Source organism: Sceloporus occidentalis, unplaced genomic scaffold (assembly GCF_023333645.1).
Source record: "Sceloporus occidentalis isolate IW3139 unplaced genomic scaffold, rSceOcc1.0.p SCAF_9, whole genome shotgun sequence".
NCBI lineage: Eukaryota > Metazoa > Chordata > Lepidosauria > Squamata > Phrynosomatidae > Sceloporus > Sceloporus occidentalis.
In genome coordinates this window covers 2264723-2280346 of record NW_028316989.1, presented here as the reverse complement: position 1 = coordinate 2280346, position 15624 = coordinate 2264723, and the positions used below count along the sequence as shown (strand labels likewise).

At 44.9% G+C, this 15624-nt stretch overlaps 1 protein-coding gene across 1 annotated transcript in view; it reads left to right on the top strand.

The window, feature by feature from the left end:
- Positions 1-9667, top strand: part of FAM178B (family with sequence similarity 178 member B) — a 120135-nt gene extending 110468 nt beyond the window's left edge. The window contains exons 15-17 of the mRNA XM_089537701.1: positions 3537-3614; positions 5424-5592; positions 9286-9667. Of these exons, the coding sequence (XP_089393827.1) occupies positions 3537-3614; positions 5424-5592; positions 9286-9296 (258 nt within the window). The 3' untranslated portion in view covers positions 9297-9667. The remainder of the gene's footprint in view (positions 1-3536; positions 3615-5423; positions 5593-9285) is intronic.
- Positions 9668-15624: the final 5957 nt, after the last annotated feature.

Genomic DNA, 15624 nt, shown 5'->3' with positions numbered 1-15624 from the left:
CCTTTACTCCGCAGTAAACTGTGTTCGAACCTCTCTCTGGTGGCCTCTCTGTGCCATGCCTACGCCGGGAAGAGCTACGTTTTGTAAGGCTTTTCATTTCAAATTAAGGAAACAAATGAAAATCCTATTGAAACTAACGACAGCCATTAAAAGATAAGTGTGAACTACACATTGCAATATTGCGCATGATGACTAATGAGGCTGGCTGGGAGGTTCTCCGTTTAAATTTCTGCTCGCTAAGCAATGAGAGCATCATCACAAGGTGGCATTAAAAGGGACACACGCTCGTTCTAGGAATCATTCACACATACACACCGTGTCTGCAATATGGACATAATAAAACCTACCTGCTTTCTTATTATTTTACAGACACATTGTGATTCTAGGGGGATTCTTGGAGATTTCGTCCAAAAAGTACCTTTGTCCAAGCTCTGGTTGTTGGTGTTTTTCCCTTTGAAACTTTATCTGGCCAGGAACCTTTTCACCTATTCCAAAGGGAGAGGGACCTGGTGTCAGATCAGTTTTGTAAGACAACCCGCTCATTGTTTGGTGGTTTCCCAGTTTTGTAAGATGCCTTTCCTAAACCGTAGTTCCTGGCAACAGAAACATGAATATACCAAAAGGTGTCCTTTTTCGTTCCATTTGGGGCTCGTTCTGCTGAAGAAGAGGGTCATGTCCTATCAACACTGATGGAAAGGGCCTCTTCTGTGTTGGCACTGTTTCTATGACACTCCCTTCCCTAGGAGGCACACATGCCTTGTGCATTGGAGTTTTGTGCCAGGCAAAGACCTTTCTGGTTCCCTGATATGAGAAGTTTGGTGCTCAGTTTCCATTTTAGTACTAACTACCATATATACTCGACTGTAAATTGACCTAATGTTTAAATCGAGGGCAGGTTTTAGGACCAAAATTATGGATTTTGCTATGACCCATGGATAAGTCAAGGGTAAAATTTAGGGGCATGTAACAAAGGATGTAAAGGATGAAGCAAAGTAAAATAATGTCAATGAACTTACAAAATTTCAGCAGACATAACTATGTGCTTAGTCTTAAAGCTGGATGGATGAGAGAATACAGAGGGTAAGTCCTTCCAGGACAGATTATACTCCTGCGTTTCACCAGGGGATGGTTCCTTCTTTTAAATAAGAGTTAATATACAGTATTTACATTGGCCAGTGGATAAGTTGACTCAGGTTTTTTGGGTCAATTTTTTGACCTAAATTTCTAGACTTATACATGAGTATATATAGTACGTGTTTCTATGCAGCTCTCTCCCTCCTCCCTTTCCCCATTGATTTATCTGCCACTTCTTTTCATGGGGTTTTTAATGGATATGTATTATCTGTTAGTGCAAACCGGGTGATAATTTCAGCTGAAGGACAGTATATAATGGAACCAATTACTGGGGTGAGGGGTATTCCCTCTCACTGAAAATCTCCAAGCTGAGGCTGGACCGATTAATCTAGCAAGGTTAAGATCAATGAGTGGATGAAGATATATCTTATATACATGCGACGTCTGCAGTTTTAAGCAAACACAGGCCTCTAATAAAGAAGTGTTGGTTTCTTCTATTGAGGGCTTGATTGTCGAGATTTATTTGATATTAAAGGCTTTGCAGAAAGGGCATGTGCCAAATCCTTCCCTTTCCCAACAAAACAAATGGGAAAAAGAATAACTGCAAGGGTTACCAGGAGAAATTGGGTTGAGAATGGGTGGCTGAAGAGGCAGGAAAGAGCTAAACTGCAATGAATCTAAGGACTTAGGCCTAAGTCCAATCCTTACTCCGACTGGAGCAGACCCATTACATAAATGAGAACTTGGCTAGCCACAATTTATTAGATTACCATTGATTCATCTTGTCTACTTTAGGTAAATTAACAATTTATTTTGAGCTTTGCTTGCCAGCGTTGCGGCCAATGGTCACTTCCAGCATATAAAATGAAGAAAGTATATAATATGACCTAACATTGGGTGCCAGCATGGCAAAATGGTCTGAGCTTTGGACTACGATTCCGGAGACCAGGGTTCGATTCCCCACTCGGTGAGTCCCACTCTCTCAGCCTCAGGGGAAAGCAATGGCAAACCTCCTCTGAACAAACCTTGCCAAGGAAACCCCATGATAGCTTCACTGCAGGGTCACCCTAAGTTGGCAATGACTTGAAGGCACACAACAACAAGATAAACATTGGGGATGGTGAAATCAAGTATATGCATTCATGTTGGCACTGTGCAAGAATTAGATCACAGCTGAGATCTTGCAGTGGGAGATCTATATCTCCATGGCTACATCTACCTTTGCTAACCCTTGCGGTCCACCTTTTTAACATCTCCTCCACCCGCAACATGGCCATTTTCATGTTATTGGGGAATGAGAGCATCAGTGGAGCAGATTTTCTTGTAGCTGAACATGTAGCAGCAAACATCCACAGGATCTTCCCTGGGTCTTGACAAGGTCCCAGCAAGGGGTGTCCTTGCAGGAAAGTAGCTGGAAGGTCTCCCACAGATCCTCCTGCTTTCCAGTGACGTGGAAAAGGCAGTGCTGAGCGAGGAGTTAATGCTTAACAGGTGGGTTGGGATGTGGAATTTGGTCATTGTGCAGGTGGTAAAGAGTTCTGACTTCTTGCAGGTATTTTTCAAGTTTTCTGCCATTCTTATGCGCTGCTGTTGTTGTTGCGCACCTTCATTTCTGACTAATGCAAACCTATAACGGGTTTGTTATAGCAAGATTTATTCCGAGGAGGTTTGCTATTGCCCTCCTCTGAGGCTGTGAGCGGGTGTCTTGCCCACAGTTAGCCAGAAGTTCTTCATGGCCAAGCGAGGAGTCGAACCCTGGTCTCCTAGAGTCCTTGTCCAGCATTCGAAACACTATACCAGCTCATGTTCTAACCAGTCCTAATGCCCCCCTCCTCACTTTTTTAAACAATGGAAAGTCATGAGCAACATAAGCCACCATGTCTTTAGCACTTTAGGGAGGAAGGCCAATGAATTCATTACCTGCTAAGAACCGTAACGATTAATAGGAATAATATTTAATAATATTTAATATAGTATTGAATATGTATATTTAATAATATAATAAAGAGCCCCGGTGGCGCAGTGGTTAAATGCCTATATTGCAGCCCTCACTCAGAAACCATACCAGCCAAGGGCTCAGGCTTGACTCAGGCTTGTACCCAGTTTATTGGGCGCAATTAGCTTACAGTTGTAAACCACTTAGAGACTGCTTAGGCGATAGAAATGAAGCTGCTATTGCTATTGCTATATTTTTAAGAAGTAACTTTCAAAACTTTCCAATGTAGTCTAATGGAGCTGGCACATTCCTTTTCTTTCTTTCTGAAGCTCGCTGGGTCTTAGCCAGTGATGCTGGGGATTCTGATCATTTCTTGGAAGGGCGGGGTAGAAATAAAATTTATTATTATTATTATTATTATTATTATTATTATTATTATTATTCTGAGAGCTGTGGCTCCCCCAAAAGTAACTTCTCTAGGCTCTGATCCCTCTCGTCCTGAGCAGTTTCTTTCACTCTCTTCCAGGCTTGCTACCTGTGCTACAGCCTCCTGACATTGGCCAATGTGGTTGTGGGTACCAAGGCTGTGCCTTCAAGACAACAGGTAAGTTGGAATGCCACAAGGCAGGAGGGTAGGTCCCTGGTCTGATGGCCAGCAGGCCTGAGCTAAAAGTACAGATCCTTTGCCAAGGAAATGGAATCACGCTGTGTACACGAAATTTTAAGCTAGCTGGAACTGTCTGGCGGAGGAGAAAACTGGAAGCGGGCCAGATTTGTGGGCAGCGTAAATTACAGCCTCACAGCTGCAATGGGGGAGCCAGCTCCCTCGCAGAGCACACAGAAGCAGAAAAGAAGTGCTGGGTCAGAACAATTGTGGGGCCAGGAAAGGTACAAATCAGAGGTCCATTTTGCAATTAACAACCGAATGGTATAAAGACCAAAGTGCTGCATTAGAGAGAAGGGGACCAGCCATGGCTATTAAGTCACTGTAAAAAGAAAAGGCAAGGAAGGAAGACTCTAGTAGGAGCTTTAAGACTCACTGATGTATTTCAGCATGAGCCTTTATGGAGTTCAATCCCCTCCTTCGTACACACTGCTGGAGTGGAGTGAGATCCAAGAAAGCACATGATAAAATAAATCACTTCATTTAATAATATAAAAAGTGGGACTAGCATAATTTCCTGGCAGAATATGCCCTGGAATGAGAGATGCATAAATATAACTTCCATGTTCATCTGCTGCAAAGAGAGACTAGCCTTTGCAAAGACAAACAGATATAAACCTCCATGGACTAGAGTCAACTGCATTACATGCATAGCACATAAGAATAAAATGCTACAAAATCTTAACTAGAAAAAAAGAAATAAAGGAACCCCAGCTACTAATTCCCCCCTTAAGAAAGAAGACTGAAAAGCTTAAAGAACTGGCTGCATTTGGTGTAGAGAAGAGAGGCCTTGGGGTGAGACTTGTTGTTGACCCTTCAGCTTTCAGGTTCTGAAGCCAGAAGAAAAGGGTGATGAGGGTTAGATGTTATAAGGAGGAAACCATGCTGCAAAGAAGGGAATTGGGCTCAATGACTTGTTGCCCGCTTTATGACTCCATGGGGGCTTCTGCACTGGCTGTTTTCCTGGAACTGAGGTCATATGTGCACAGAGAAGCCAGGCCAAGCTGGGGCCAAACTGTTGCATTTCATTCCCACCCTACTGAAGCCTTCCCATCTTTTCAAAAATATTGGCCAAGATCTTGCATTGGAGGCATAGCTATGATATCATAGCTATGTTCCATCTCCTCTTCCAGCCCCTGAAACCCACCTTAAAAGCTAGTCAGCCGTCCCAAGCGACGGAGTTCTTGGTGCTGGCAAGCAAACCACTCTAGAATGACATGACGTCCCTCATGCCTCTCACTGGCTGCCAAGTGGAATGCCTTTGCTCCGTATTTGGGATGGGATGATATTTATACCTTTATATTTAAGAGAGACACGAAGCCAGAATTTGTAAAACTGAATTTTTTTCCTGGTCTGTAGCTACCAGAGTCATCCAGTCTCTGGACATCCTACGTGGAAGATTCTGGGGATTGTAGCTTAATAAGTAACTTTTCCAAACTCTGGATCTTTCCTATATTCTAAACCAGGACAACATGATGGATGCATCCAAGATGGTGACTTAATTCATTTTAGGTCCTTCTCATTGGACTGTAACATATTGTGGAAAGCAGAAAGATTTAGTCAACAGATGCAGGTTTGCATGATGGATACCAGTTTCCCAGGGTGTATTTCTCCTGGTGCAATACTCCCATAAGTTGAGGCTTCACCTCCTCAAAGCAACTTCTCCTGTCTTCATTTGCTGCATCCATGCCTATTACCTCTCATCCTGCCTTTCCATTATGCTTGACCCCATCCTGTTCCCTTCCACAGAGACATCTCATTCACCTCTGCAACCAGCTGCAGAAGCACATCAGTTCCACTATCCGTGAAGACTCCTGCCTCATGTATCGGGTGGAGCTCAAGAACCTGGCCTCCCAAACCTACATCAAATGGCAGGAGTGTCTGTCTCGGGGCTGGCTGTGGACCACCTTCCCTGCAGGTAACTTCAGTGTCACCTTCCCATCTGGCAGGAAGATCCAGAGAGAACGCAAACAAGGGTAGCAAAACTAACCATAATTGGTTCACCTTTAGCTGGGAGATTTGGAGTCTGAAAAGTCACTTCACCAAGCATTTATGTCAGGGGTAGCCCACTAGAAGCCCTCCAGGTGCTGTTGGATATCAAACCCCAGCATCCCCCCACTTGTGGCTGTGCTGCTGGGAGTTGCAGTCCAGCAACATCTGGTGGGTCACAAGTTTCCCACCTCTAATCAAACCATACAGATAGGGCTGTGGGCAGGATCAGAGCCCTGGATGTGCAGTCAAATGAGGGTATGTCACCATAATGGGAAAACCGAAAATAATACAAATGCAATGCCTGGAGTGAGAAACAAAATGAGGTTCCTTTCCTGTGCAGTCTTTCCTCAACAGCATCCTCCACTTTGCTTGAAAGCAGCAGGCTAGCTTAAGGGATGCAAGGCAGGCCTTATAGCACATGGCTGTCTCCTCTCAAGTCTTTGTCATCTCCCAGCATCTGCCGCTGGAGACAACTGCCTGCCTACATGGACACAAATTGTATGCATGGAGGAACCATCTGTACCAAAGATGCTAATCACACAGATGGGTCTGATGCACAAACAGTCTGTACATGTCTATGTTCCTTCACACCTTGTACTGAAATGTGCAACAGAGCAAGAGAGGGGCCAAGAACCCTAACAATGGATTACCTTGGACTAGAACATACAGGAGGCCCAGCCAGTAGGGCCAGTGGATTCTGGGAGCTGAAGTCCAAAATGTCTGGAATGCTGACAACTGCTGAAGAAAGAACAGCACTGGTCCACCTGACTTGTCTCTGCTCAGTGACACGTGAAAGAAGCTAAATGTCAAAGTGCCACCATGTTAGAAGAACCAGGGATGATTTGGAGTTCCACTAAGGGTAGCAGCTGAGTCTAGCCAAGACATTTTGAGGCCCAAGATAAAGATTAAGAAGGCATCCTTCCACTCCATGCACAAAACTAGATAGGCGGTTGAATCTTTCCTCTGGTGATAGAGCATCCTCTGTTGCATCCAAAAGCAGTAGGCTTTCTTAGGGGTGCCTGGCAAGTTGGATAGCATTACAAGTGTTAGTCTACAAAATCAGTCTGCAAAGGGATCTTGCAGCACCATTGAGACTGACTGAAAGAAAGAAGCAGACAGATACAATGAGTTTTCATAGACCTGGATCTACTTCTGAGGAAGTAGACTCAAGTCTACAAAAGTCGATGCTAACCACTTCTTTCTTTCAGTTAGTCTCAAAGGTGCTGTGAAATCCCTTTGCAATCCCCTGGGAAGTTCTTTTGCCCAGTTCGCCTCCACATCCGTTGTGCATGCATGTGGGTATATGTCCATCCATTTGTTTGTACAAGTTGCCATTTGGACATTCTGCCTCAGGCCAAAACCTGTTTTGAACCAGCCCTGAAAGAAATGAGAACTTGGCATCCATGGCTCTGTTTCCAGCTGTCTGTGGCTAATCACGTATTGCATGCCTGCCTCTCCTGTTGGCAGGAAGGCCACAGCTGGCAGGAGTCAGGCCAAGGAGTTGGAAAATGGATCAGGCTCGCCAGCGCCAGGCCGTCCTCACTATCGGTCAGTCAAGAAGCCTTCAGTCCTACTGCAAAGCAAAAGGTGGCCAAGCCACAGCGCTGGAAGGTCTTGAACAGTTTCAGGGACCCCCAGATAAGAATGCTGTCACCACTTCTGCTCACTGGACTCTGCAAAACAGGCAGACAAAGAACCGGGATGGACTTGATACCTGTGTCTGCACTGCAGTGGGTAGGATTGCCAGAGTGAAAACTGGAGAGGGCTCCCCTACCTTTAATGGTTGTGTAGAAGAGGACATTTCAGCAGGTATGGCTTCTTACCTGGTTGCTTGCTGAAATGCCATCTTCTGCACAACCGTTAAATGATTTACATGATTATGATACATGAGTATGAGCTTCTCAATTTCTCACTCTGACAACCCTTTGGAGCAGTTGATCAAGTAGACGCATGACCATGTGCAAAATCTTTGTGCACCCAAAAAGGTACCAACTGCAAGGAAGAGCTGGGGAGGGAAGGGGTTAACCAACTAGCTTTGGATCCAGATTCACAGGAAAGGGGCCTCTCACAGGGATAAGCTGCTTTTGTAAAGGGAATTTGGGAGCAAGCTTACCAGCCAGAGAGCTCAGCAGTGCAAGTTCTCCTGGGGCCAGACCCACCCTTCCTCTCTCCCTCTTCCCTGGACCCCAGAGCTCTACTGCAGAAAGCTAGAGACGGATGCCCAGCAATGCCATTCCATCACTCCAGTGTTTGATTTATAAAAGAGGCTGAAGTGAACATCCTTTAATGCAAACAGGATGGGGGAGAAAAAGATAAACACTCCTTCTGTTACTCTCCGCTTCCTATTACTCAAGAACTGACTCACCCATAAATGCATGCTGATGGGATTTTCTTTTCCTGCAAATATGGTCTGAAATCATAGGAAAGACTTAGAAAGACCTGGAGGTATGGAGGGACAGGAAATGAGGTCCATTAGAGTGGCTTAAATCAAGGGGACCCAGAACTCATATTTGCCCAGTTGATTAGTAACCTGGATTTAATGAGTTGACTGCTCTTCCTGATCTGGGGGCTCTGTTCTCTTTTAATCCAATTGGCCACAGCTGGAGAATTTTGGGGGTTCAGCATCACTTTTTGCACTGAGGAGGCAGAACTGGATGCTTGGATACCTTTTCTGCAAAGGGGAGAAACTGAGCACTAATAATAATAATAATAATAATAATAATAATAATCTTAGCTGCCTCTCCCTGTGGATCAAGGCATGGACCAACAGTCGACAGACAGAGAATGTCACTTAAAACGCATGAGTTAAAAGACACATCGGTTTAAAAGGACAAATAAGATGTACACATATTGAAACAATCCACATTTAAACATCATCGTTTAAAATTCACGATTTGAAAATCATCTGGATAAACCTGGTCTTCAGTGCAGAGTAAAAGAAGGATACAGCATAAAAGAAGGTAAAAACATAGGTTATTAGTGAAACCAGAACTATTCCTGGAGAGGAAGCATGGAAGAGTTGTACAGTATATGACAACTGCTGCAAGAATGATCTATGGAAAGAGACAATGATTCCATCTCAAGAAGCCCGATTGTAAAAATTATATGCATTTGTAGAAATTGATAAATTTACTACATTAATATATGAAAAATTGTTCGCTGACTTTAAAAAAGAATGGAAACAAAACTGGGATCTGCACGGATCTTAGGTTTTTAAGTAAGAAGTGTCCTGTTACACTGAGGCTTATACTTTCTTTTAAAAGTTCATTTTAAATATGATACCATGTTAAGATGTTTCTATTTTCTTTGGAGAGATTCTCTTTTAAGATACTGGTTAAGGTTTTACTAGCAAGACCGGAGTAGATATATTTACAGTAACAAAACCACAAACAGCCAAGTTGAAAGCTGCAGTTCCCCTGCCCTTGTTTGTTTCTCTTGCTTTTAACAGTTAGATTTGTAGTTTAGCTTGATTCGCGTCCTTTATAACTTTGCACATGCTCAGGGGGCGTTTTGCTGGGATTGAATGTTGCATGCAAGAGTGTATGGCTTGCTGAGTTGCCTCCCAGCCGTCCACAAGAGTCTGTGAGATCTTAACTGTCTCCTTGTTGTTTTTTCATAGAGCCAGAATAAAAATATCTGAAGGAGCCCAAGAGGATTTCTTTGCCAGAGGGGATCGAGGAGGAGAACCATGCAGTCCAGCAAAATGTGATGATGGAGCCAGATGAGGAGCGCTTGGGCTCCGTTATCATTCCCCTAATCCTAGTCCTCCTATTCCTACTTTCCCACCCCCTTCTCTCCTCCCTCCCCTGCGTTGCCATTTGGCCATTTTATCTTGGGGTTTGCCAACCCCTTTGTTTTTGTTCATAAAAGAACAAAGTTCTCGCAGGGGCTAAGCCAACACTATTTGCTATTTATTTAGACAACCTTGTGCCTTTAAGAAGCCTGCTTTCAAAGCAAACACTCAGGGAAGGAACAGGCACCCCGCCCTGCACCGAGGAGGCCAAAATAAATGTCATTTTTAATGGATTTTATTTCTCTCTTCCTGACTGTTCCCTGAGGTTGTAACTGTAAGTGCTCAACTGCATAGAGATGGCCCCGGTTCAAGGGTGCAGAAAGCCACTCTTAAAACACGCACAAGACTTAGCTTCACTGGAGAGACCAGGAGAAAGGGCTGGAGGAATCCAGATGTTGCATCCCCATGGAGCTGGGTCAGTCTAGAGATGGCCAGCTGTGGAAATCCAAGGCATTCTTCCCCTTGAGGAGGGAGGTCAGAGCTAATATTGTTCACATTAATGCTGCAGAAAAGCACAGGTTCAATCAGAAAAATCTTAGCACATCAGGGCTTGAGTTTGGGTTTATATCTGGATGGGAGCGGGGAGGTCTTCTGCAGCAGTGATTCCCAAACTCTGGTCCTCCAGGTGTTTTGGATTTTATTTCTCAGACGCCTCAGCCATCTTGGCCAATGGTCTGGCCAATGGTTTCTGGGAGCTAATGTCAAACACCTGGAAAGCCAGAGTTTGGGAATCACTGCTGACTCTTGCTGATGGGAATTGCAGTCCAGACATATCTGGGAGGTCAGCTGAATCCCACCCCTGTTCAAAGCAGGCCTGTTGATTCCACTGGAACATGGTAAGTTCACCCTTATGCAAGTTCCATTGATTCCATGAGGCTACTTTGGTTGGGGCTGGATTGAATTGGGGTGGAAATTGTGTAGCTCTTTGGGTGTTGCTGAACTGTAACGCCCAGCATTCTTTGTTATTGGTTATGCTGGCTTGGGCTGCTAGGAGGCATCCAGCAAAATCATGGCATGAAAACCCAATGCATGATATGTTCAGCGTAGGGTCACTTGTGTGCAGAAAAATCAAACCCAGAGCAAGTTTAGACACAGGTGAAAGAGAAGTGAAGATCAGAGGAAGGAATATAATCAGTCTGAGGAGTCTATCCTTTTCCACTGCGAATTCACAGTCAATTCGCATTTGCGTTAGTATGAAATGCATAATACAGCCATGGGATTACTGTCGGCCATGGCATCCTGTCCTCCCTGCGCATGAGCAAACACGCTAATTCAAAATTAAGAAGCCGATGGGTATGTACAAATGCAATGATTTCATTCACATTCGCACTGCTTTCTCTTTCGGATGGACGCTGTGTTCATCTGGGCGTGTGATAAACTACTATGTAATTTCTTGCATTTTCGGATTGCCCCCGCTCCCTTTCTTCTTCTTTCAGGACGGTCATACATTCCTCTGCATGAAAAAGTCCTATGATGAGTGTCTTGAGCTTTGATTTGGCCATGTCCTCTTGTTTTTCTTTTGACAGCCCTATATTTTGCGGCACCTTGTCCTCCTTTTCAGTGAGGACATCTGGCCACCCTGGCTAGGAGCGGACTTGATCGTAGTTGACCACAACAAACCAGAAGCAACTTTAAGGCAAGCAACCAGCCAGGTGCTTTAAAATTGAAGGGCTAAAATCCCAGAGCGAGTTGGCTGCTCTGCTGACATCTGAACCGGCTCAGCTTCCACTGCAGCTGGCTTGGCGAGGCATGAACCCAGCACTCAGGGTGATCCAGTTATGGGATTAGCTGCCTCTTCTCCTGATCTCTGACTTTTGTTTTGGACGCTGCAGGATTGCAAAGAACGAGCTGTAATTGGGGCTAATACTTGGCTTACTTGCTTGCAGCAACAGCAACCTCCCACCGTGGTTCTCTGCCTGCGTTGGAGCATTCTGGGGGATGGACAAGGGGCTCAGGTGGCAACAGGCTGATAAAAAGGCCCCTAAGGCAAGTGAGATAGACATCCCTTCTCCAACCAGGCTAGGATATCCATTATTTGCCTTTTAAATATTCAAGTGGGTTGCTGCTAACAAAAAGTAGGTTACAGAGAAGGCCTTTCTTCGGCCCCATTCACACTATGAAAATAATCCAAGATGAATCCGGGTCAAATCCTTGTTGTTCATATGTGTCCTGAATGCATTCAATGCACTTTTTTTTGGGGGGCGGGCTGGCAAAAAAACCATTTAACCCAGGATATTTGATACCAAGTCTCTCCCCCCCCCCCAAGTTTTCACTTTGGGGTTTTTCCTCTTTCTCAGACTAACCTACCTCACCATCTGGTCTGAAAGGTCCCTGCAAAGCAATCTGGACTCCTCCATCCCTCTTCTCCGGGTGTTTTCTCAAATTCTCACTGTGCATCTCCGGATGGTGCATGTGGATGGTGCAATGCACCCTGTACACGTGTGCAACAAAAAGATGATGCTTTTGGCCCACCGGCTGTAGCAACCATTGGATTTAATGAGCAATACATTTTGCCCACGAGCAGAAAGACTGCTGACAGACCCAGTTCTGGCCCCAGGCACTTTCCACCAGGACTCCAGGGCAGCTGCAAGAAGGCAGGGGGAGACCACTTGGCCATCCTGGTTCGGTGACAAATGATCTCCTTGCACATTTGTCACATCCAGAAAAACCACACTGCAGCAGGTGGGGGCCCTTCTCCTTGCAAGAGCAACAACAGCACTGAGGTTTCTCTACAGATCATGAAATCAAGCAGCCTGGTTTTTCAGTGCCAGGCTGCGAGAAGCACTGCTCCTTTCTCTGGGCACCACTGTTTGATGCATGGGAATTGACGTCCTCACCTTGCAAGCTTTAAAGTTCTCACCCTTTGTGGTCTTGGGACAAAAGAGAGTGGATGCTGGAACAAGAAGAACCAATACCTTAGCTCCGCTACTTTGTTAAGTATACTTAAGTTGCCTCCGCACTGCAGAAATAATCCAGTTTGACACCACTGTAACTTCCGTGGCAACGCCATGGGATCCTGGGATTTATGCTTTTGTGAGCCATTTAGCCTTCCCTGTCAGAGAGCTCTGGTGCCACAGCAAACCGGAAGAGGGAAAGCGATGAACCGGCAAACGAAACCAGGGCCCCATTTTCAACATCACTGGGAAAACCCAGAATGGGGTGTAATTGTCACACAAGTACGAACAAGACACACATGCATGCGCGCACCTTTGAATGATATATTATTGCAAAGAAGACATGCGAAAGCACAGCTTCCTTTAGCACAAAAGTGTACTTTGCTTTTGCTGAGAGTGGGTTGTTAACAATAGCCATTTCTGTTAGCAACAAAGAGGCGCAGACAGTTTTGTGACCAAAGGGCATTACGGCAAAAAAAAAAATAATGGCACTTTTTCTACTCTGGAAAGCACCTGACAATTCCTGTTTACTTGTTGAGATACTCTGGAAGAACAAACAGATAGATAGTTAGAGATCACCTATCTTTAGATACAGAGCTGGGGGCTTCCAAACTACCTGTATGCCAATGGCTGATGCCAAGGTTGGGGGGATATAGAAAAGCCCTTCTTTCTCCAGAAGGTAGCAGGGTGGTTAAAAGCATGAGCCGTGAGCCACAATGTCCCCAGTCGCAACCATATATTTCCAAAGTGACTTCAGACGAGGAACTGTTCTCACCCCAGTGGAGAGATTTTAAACTTTGGGTTTAATAGTTCGATGGATGTCCGCAACCTTAGATCATTGTCTTGTTGGTGTCTTTCATTGGTACTGTGTGTCTTCAAGACATTTCCAATGTATGGTGACCTGTCATGGGGTTTTCTTTGCACTTTGTTCAGAGGGGCTTTGCCATTGCCATCCTCTGAAGCTGAGTGTGTGTGACTTGCTGAAGGTCACCCAGTGGGTTTCATGAGGATTCAAACCTTGGTCTCCATAGGGAATTTATGCATATGTGTCTTAAGGATGCATAAATTCCCTATGGACACAGCTGGGCATTTTTCTCCAATAGAGAATGTCTGCATTCAGTTCAAGGTTGCAGAAGTTGCATGTGCAATGCTGTTGTGTGAGGATGTTCATTGTGCATCAAGGGGCCTTGTGCAGCCATGTGCATATGCATTTGATTGTACAGTGGGCCCTTGGTATCTGCTGGGATTTGGTTCCAGGACCATCTGTGGGTACCAAAATCCGTGGATGCTCAAGTCCCATTGAATACTTGGGGGAAGTGAGAGGGGAGACCTTGTGTAGTGGAAGTTTTCTATAGGTTTCCTGATCCACAATCTCAGCCACTGATTCCCAAACTCTGACTTTCCTGATGTTTTGAACGTCAGTTCCCAGAATCCCAACCCAATGGCCAAAATGGCTGAGGCTTTTGGGAGCTGAAGTCCAAAACATCTGGAAGGCCAGAGCTTGGGAATCCCTGGGTTCTAACTCTCTCTGCAACCCCAGGAAATAGGCTGGGCTTCATGGCTGAAGAAGAATTCAAAGCATTGGACTTTCTGATTTGCAATTTGTCTGCAAAAAGTCCATTGACACAGTTCACAGGAAGCTAACTTTAGACTCTGAATCTGGAGCAGAGAAAGGAAAGCTACAGATGGGAAGTGGGCAGGATCTTTCTCGGTGGATATTCACACAGTGGATTCCATGACACAGAGCGAGAATCGGTGGAGCGTCAGCCATATGTTAAGGCAGACCCTTTTAAAAAAGATTCCTGTCCACAAATAAATGTGGATTTCCAAAGCCGGTTTGTTCCAACTTGGCTCTCTGTTCTGTGCAAATGACACACACCCCGAATAATTGTTGGGGCCCATCTGTTGCTCCAGCTGGGTGCGGCTCCTGGCCTTCTCCATGGACAGCTGCAACCTCTGCCTTTTTTGTGCCATAAAGGCTCTCCTTCCTCATGCACACATTTTTCATGGAGGAAAAACTTCCCTCCTCTTGCCATCCTTTCCAAATACAGCTTGAGTTTCTTGCTTGTGGCACCTTTGTTGTTGTTTTGTGCCTTCAAGTTGTTTCCAACTTATGGCGACCCAAAGGCGAACCGATCATGAGGTTTTCTTGGTAGGTTTCAACAGATTGGGATTTGCCATTGCCTTCCTCTGAGGCTGAGAGAATGTGACTTGCCCAAAGTCACCCATTGGGTTTACATGGCTGAGCCTGGATTCGAATCCTGGTCTTCCAGAGTCGTAGTCCAATGCTCAAACCATTGCACCACAACCCACACTGTTATAGCACCATTGTTCTGTTTTTACTGCTATGGCTGCCTCCTGTGGAATCCTGGGATTTGTAGTTTAGGAAAGAACACTTAGAATTCTCAACTAGAGAGCTCTTAGGCCTCACTAAACTACAAACTCCAGAATGCCATAGTTATAGCAGTAAAAGTGGAATAGTAGCACCATAAAACTGTGGTGCAGTATTGGATTGCAGCTTCGGTTAAAAGGTTCTTTACCATCAGGATTCTTTGCATATTGGAAATTTCATCACTGCATAAACTTAACTATCCTAGTTGCGCTAGTCCAGTTTTATCCTAGTTTAGATTTATAAAGTCTAAACCATTTGGCTTTATACCAGAGTAACATTCATTGCTTATCCCCCAAAGGAACCTGGGGATTATAATTTTGCTGGAGGCGTTGAGCACATTAACTGGAAAATCCTGAGCAATTTCTTCCAAGAAAATACACAGTCGACAGGGTCCTGAGGCTTGGGAGGCAGCGGTTGTTAAACCAGTTTCAGTTTATGGTGTAGACTTGTCCATTGTCTGAAGAAATGGGAGGATAAGAGGGAAGCGAACAATACAGCATTGTTAGAATGGGGCTCTTTCTGTCTTTATTTCTTTATTTCTGTAATAATTTTGCCAGTTATGCATTTGATTCTTGCAAAACCACAGATGCCACAAGGGAACCCAAAATCATAATTTCTGGGTCACAGTTTATGGGTTTCTCGTGAGTTGTGCCGAAAGGCAGGTGTTTGGAGAGTAATGGTGCCAAAATAAAATAAAAATGCTTTAGGGTGTCCCCAGGTGTGGTCTAGTCACCGCACCCCCCCCCCCCAAAGATGCCCATGAAAGAGAACCTGGGACATCTTTATCAGGACAGTTGCAGAGTATGCTTGAGTGTTAGGTGTGTGTTGTACATGGCCGGGAGCTATCTAATGTGCAATCCAACCACACTTGGAGAACTG